Source organism: Littorina saxatilis, unplaced genomic scaffold, assembly GCF_037325665.1.
Source record: "Littorina saxatilis isolate snail1 unplaced genomic scaffold, US_GU_Lsax_2.0 scaffold_309, whole genome shotgun sequence".
Taxonomy (NCBI): domain Eukaryota; kingdom Metazoa; phylum Mollusca; class Gastropoda; order Littorinimorpha; family Littorinidae; genus Littorina; species Littorina saxatilis.
Genome location: NW_027127915.1, coordinates 119939 through 126116, shown reverse-complemented (window position 1 = coordinate 126116; position 6178 = coordinate 119939). Strand labels below are relative to the sequence as shown.

The window sequence follows — 6178 nt, the reverse complement described above, 5'->3', positions numbered from 1 at the left end:
CTTTCTTTAGATCACTAATTCTAAGTCTCATTTTTGTGTGAATTATTTGTGTTTGTCGACTGCCACTGTATTCACCGACATCATATAGTATGGTTAGAAGAAAGACATGTCGCATAGGAGTGGCAGTTAAAACTGTACAAAAATGATACTGATTAAATAATTAACACTTCCCCCGGCTTTACAGACAGAAACAACAACATTCACAACTTTTTTATTTTTTTTTTTATTTATTTTTTTTACAGCCGAGGGGGGAGGGGGTGTTCCGGAACCCCTGTAACCACCCTCCTAATCCGCCCCTGCCATCATAAACATCCTGTCATCACCATCATCCCCCCCCTCCCCACCCCCACCCCCCACGCCTCCGTCTCCGGTTCCACTGCTTTTAATCTTGGCGTTGAATAGAGTCGTTTGTCATGTGACATGTGTAATACCTAGGTTGACATTTAAGAAACGTGTTCGCGTCTGATCTGTTCAACTTTTCAACTCCTTTCATGATTTGTAATTGCAAATAGCTCGACATCATCTTCTGGTAAGCTACATGCGCCAGTACGAAGAAGGAAATTACAAAGAGAGCTATTTAAACACGACCTGAACTGAACTTTATTCTGCAATGATTAAGACTTAAAGGCTTGGTCTTTTCTAAAATGCTGTCACTCAGACGCACCAAAACACACCAAAAATGAAAATACATTCGTCTTTCTCTTGCTATCACAGTTGGACTGAAATGTATGAACTTTCAAAGAGAGAGAGAGAGAGAGAGAGAGAGAGAGAGAGAGAGAGAGAGAGAGAGAGAGAGAGAGAGAGACAGACAGACAGACAGACAGACAGTGACAGACACACACACCCACACGCACACACACACACACACACACACACACACACACACTCACACACACACACACACACCAGGGCCGGACCCAGGGGGGGGGGGTTCCAGGGGTTCCGGAACCCCACCCCTTGAAAAAGCATGTACCTTGCTTTGAGTGGGTTTTTTTTTTTACTAGTTTTAGCACCAAAACAATGCTGCTCTTAACCCTCAAAACAAGGCCCAGAATGCACCAGATTGCACAGATTTTAACCGTTTTTCAAAAATTTTCCGGGGGAGCATGCCCCCGAACCCCCCTAGTTCGCGCGCCTGCTTTGCAGGCGCGCGCTTGTGGCTTCGCCACTTCGCTGATTTGCCCCCCCAAAAAAGGAGGAACCCCCCCCCCCCTTACAACTCATTTGGTCCGGCCCTGCACACACACCCATAGACACACACACACACACACACACACACACACACACACACACACACACACACACACACACATACATACATACATACATACATACATATATCAGCAATGTTTATTCAGTAAAACAGTGATAAATAGTATACAAAAACACAATATTTACCTTCTGAAAATGGACACATATTGACACCTCGTATGCCAAGCATAGTTAGCCATGCTCTCATTGACAGACTGTGGCCGCTACACTTCATTTCAAGCACGTGTCTATTTTAACATACAGTTTTATACGAATAAAGTAAACACACACACACACACACACACACACACACACACACACACACACACACACACACACACACACATAAACATACATACATACATACATACATACATACATACATACATCTATATATATATACACGACTAGTGTCTGTCTGTCTGTCTGTCTGTCTGTCTGTTCGCGATGCACGGCCAAAGTTCTCGGTGGATCTTTTTCAAATTTGGACACCGTATTCAGCTACACCCCGGACACAACCTCATCGATGAGATATTTCAACACGTGCTCTCAGCGCTATGCGCTATGCGCGCTGAACCGATTTTTGTTGTTGTTGTTGTTTTTTTGTCGGGATCCACTACCAGTAACTCTTCCTTATCTTCTCCAGTGTTTTCAGCCGCGATTATCTCCCTTCCTCCGTGTGGCGTCAATCCATATTCCCGTTACTACGTTACTATTTTTTGCGCGTTTATCTCCTTTCCTTCGTGCGCCGGCGTACACCCGGCACAGCCGGGTCCCAGGCGCAGCCTGGTATTCGGCTCTACTTCTTCCCGGCGAAGCCGGTACCCGGCGAAGCGGGTAATCATCTAGTCTATATATATATACGACTAGTGTCTGTCTGTCTGTCTGTCTGTCTGTCTGTCTGTCTGTTCGCGATGCACGGCCAAAGTTCTCGGTGTATCTTTTTCAAATTTGGACACCGTATTCAGCTACACCCCGGACACAACCTCATCGATGAGATATTTCAACACGTGCTCTCAGCGCGCAGCGCTGTGCGCGCTGAACCGATTTTTTTGTTGTTTTTTTTGTTGTTGTCGGGATCCACTACCAGTAACTCTTCCTTATCTTCTCCAGTGTTTTCAGCCGCGATTATCTCCCTTCCTCCGTGTGGCGTCAATCCATATTCCCGTTACTACGTTACTATTTTTTGCGCGTTTATCTCCTTTCCTTCGTGCGCCGGCGGAGCCGGCGTACACCCGGCACAGCCGGGTCCCAGGCGCAGCCTGGTATTCGGCTCTACTTCTTCCCGGCGAAGCCGGTACCCGGCGAAGCGGGTAATCATCTAGTCTATATATATATACGACTAGTGTCTGTCTGTCTGTCTGTCTGTCTGTCTGTCTGTCTGTTCGCGATGCACGGCCAAAGTTCTCGGTGGATCTTTTTCAAATTTGGACACCGTATTCAGCTACACCCCGGACACAACCTCATCGATGAGATATTTCAACACGTGCTCTCAGCGCGCAGCGCTGTGCGCGCTGAACCGATTTTTTGTTTTTGTTTTTTTGTTGTCGGGATCCACTTCCAGTAACTCTTCCTTATCTTCTCCAGTGTTTTCAGCCGCGATTTTCTCCCTTCCTCCGTGTGGCGTCAATCCATATTCCCGTTACTACGTTACTATTTTTAGAAGGTCACTGCACGTTACTATTTTTAGAAGGTCTCCAGTGTTTTGCGCGTTTATCTCCTTTCCTTCGTGCGCCGGCGCAGCCTGGTAGTCGGCTCTACTTCCTCCCGGCGAAGCCGGTACCCGGCGAAGCGGGTAATCATCTAGTACATACATACATACATACATACATACACAGGGCCGGACTACCGGGGGGGTTATGGGGGTTGCGCACCCCCCCCCCCCTCCCCTAGCCTAAACATGTACCTCACTTATCTAAAACATTTTTATTATTGTTTATTTTATGCCGCTTCATGCAAGGAGCGACCATTTTCCTATCTCAGAATATGACCTACCCATCAGCTTACCCCCCCCCCCCCCTCCTCTTCGCCTAGTCCGGCCCTGATACATACATACATACATACATACATACATACATGATTTTATTCACTGATGAAACAATGTGACAGGCAACAAAATGTTCTAAGCCTATTGGAATACATTTAGTCAAAAAGGAGTTATACTTGTTCTATGTGTCCACAGATCGTCAAGTCAGCTGCGACCATTTTGGTGGGTCTATGCTGCCTGGTCGTCATCTTTGTCTTCGTAATGAACGCCTACATGAAGGGGGAGAGAGCCACAAGGGAGATAGCCTCTAGAAGGAGAGTCAATGGAGAGAGAGCCAATGGGGAAAGATCAACCAGGGAGAGAGCCAATGGGGAAAGAGCTAATAGGAACAGCTTAGCCGCACCCGGTGTCTTCGACCACGCACGCGCACAGACAAGAAATGTTTCTATGGTGGCCCAGCGGCGACAGAAGTCAGGAAATGTAAACATGCGTGACGACCCAACAGCCAAAAAGGCAGTAACGTTTTCAGATGACAAGAATACAAAGATTATGAGCGTCAAAGCGGAAAGAGTCAAGAAACTAACTACGGTGGACCGAAAGCAACAGACAGCTTCAACGCTGAAACCAAGCCAGAATACATCTGCTAAGTTGTCTACGGTTGTCAAAAACGAAAATAAGAAAAAGGATATCAGACAACCCGATTCAAATTCTACTTCTCAGCAACATATAAACACACACAGCACAAGGTCTTCAATACGAAACGGAAGAAAGACAGACAGCACAGGAATAAGCAACGGAACAAACCCACACAGACAGAAGTATCTGATTTACTTGTGCGATGGGCGCCGGCCATGCGCGGGTTGGGGAGATAGACAAAGAGGATTGGTCAGCACTTTCCTCATAGCCTACGTCACCGGACGCCGGTTCGGCATCAACATGACAAATCCCTGCAACCTCAACCGATTTTACCAGCCCAACCAAGTCGCATGGAACGTGACAGAGAGCGATATACAAAACAAATCAGTTCGGTTTATCGACAGCATGGACGCTAAAGGAGCCTTCCATGGAAATTTGTTGAAAGTTGACGTTGACGAAGCATACCCCGAAGACGTGATCTTCGTGAGGACGAACGTGGAGCACTTCTGGTCAGTTCGGGGCAACCCCCACTACAAGAAGAAGCTGCCGCCTTTGGCGCTGCACGGGAGGCCCTGGTTCTTCAAGGAGGCGTGGAGCATGCTGATGAAGCCCACCCAGCATCTTCAGGACCACGCGGAGGACTTTCTCCGCCAGTGTCGTTATTTCAACAGAACCAAACCCTTCGTCTGTGCCCACGTTAGAATAGGAGTCAGCAAGTACAACCCCAAAGACACGGAGAAGCGAAACGACGTCAACAAATTGGGAGCCCTGTGGGACTTTCTCCAAGCTTATGTCAGCAACGGAAGTGACGTGTTTCTGGCCACGGACAACCCGGATGTGAGGGAGATGTCCCGGAAGAAGTTTGGGTCTGCTCACCACGATACGGGCGGGGTTATTCTGCACGTGGACAAAACTCGAGGAGACAGGGACCAGGAGAGGGCGTGCCTCGGCTTTGAATACGCCCTCCTCGACCAGCATGTGCTTACGCAGTGTGACGTGTTAGTGACGTCAAACAGTATGTTCAGCGCGCGCGCGGCTCTGATTCGTGGCACTGTGGAGAACCTGTTTCATTTTGCCAATGGAAATGTGACTAAAGTGACAAGGTTGTGATGCATAATCATGAGACTTCAAGACACTTATATTTTCGAGAAAACGATTGTAAAATTGACCATCAACATGTTCAAGCTTCCACGTGAAATAAAAGCATCCTTTGATTTGGACACACACCAAAAATATATACGTGTTTGTTATGTATACAGAGTTCCACAGTATTTGCTCAATAAATTGTTCAGGGATCTTGTACTGTTAAGAGAATAGGTTCTATCCGCCCATACCTTACCGAAGATGCCACCAAGACCCTTGTTTCTTCCTACATTCTTTCTCGATTAGACTACGGAAATTCTGTTCTCATTGGCTGTCCTCAGTCTGTCATCCATCCTTTGCAGCGCGTTCAAAATTCTGCAGCCCGGCTTGTCTGCAAAGCCCCTCGGTCTCAGTCCTGTTCCCCCTTGCTTAAGAAACTTCATTGGCTCCCTGTAGAGCTGAGAATCCAATACAAGTGCTGCTGTATTTGCTACAAAATCATATCTGGCTCAGCCCCATCCTACCTGTCTGACCTGTTCACACTCTACACAACCTCACCTCCGCTCCTCTGTAGACACTAGAATGTTCCGTCTATCTTCTTTCAGTCGCAAACAGCACGGTCAGAGAGCCTTCTCCCATTCAGCAGCCGTTGCGTGGAACTCTCTCCCTTACTCAATCCGACACTGCCAAACTTTTTGTTCCTTCAAATCAAACCTTAAAACACACTTCTTCACACAGTAATTTGATTATTTTTTGTTTCAATATGGTGCATTTTTGATCAGGTGTTTGAATGTTTTGCCTGTGTTAGTATGCTTGCAGCTTGTATTTACACAGTGTTTCGTTCTCCACTTGCGTGCGGAATGCTGCTGCACATGCTTTTTCGCTTCGCTTTGTATGTATATGAATGTTATTCATTGTAAAGCGCTTAGAGAACGTCAAGCGCTCTATAAATCTCCCATATTATCATTATTATTATTAAACAGAGTAAGAGAGAGTGCAATAAAGCCGAATGTACCTTTTCTGGTACAGGAAGCTAGAACAGTGTACACGATTTTGTTTGTAGTAAGATTGAGAGGAGGCGACGATGGGAAGGTGGAGGACATAAGGTAATGTGTGATCTGAGAAACAAAGGGAAGTAAGCGCTCTAAATGCATTCGACATAATTATGCATTAGAGTAACTTGAGTGAAAGTTATGCGAAATTAATCTCCTGGCACCGGAA

The 6178-nt window shown here is 46.5% G+C and overlaps 1 protein-coding gene across 1 annotated transcript; it reads left to right on the top strand.

Moving 5' to 3' along the window:
* Positions 1 to 3326: 3326 nt before the first annotated feature.
* On the top strand, positions 3327 to 5803 carry LOC138956281 (uncharacterized). The gene has a single exon (XM_070327677.1). It carries the CDS (start codon positions 3422 to 3424, stop codon positions 4982 to 4984), a length of 1563 nt encoding a protein of 520 aa, XP_070183778.1. The 5' UTR covers positions 3327 to 3421; the 3' UTR covers positions 4985 to 5803.
* Positions 5804 to 6178: the final 375 nt, after the last annotated feature.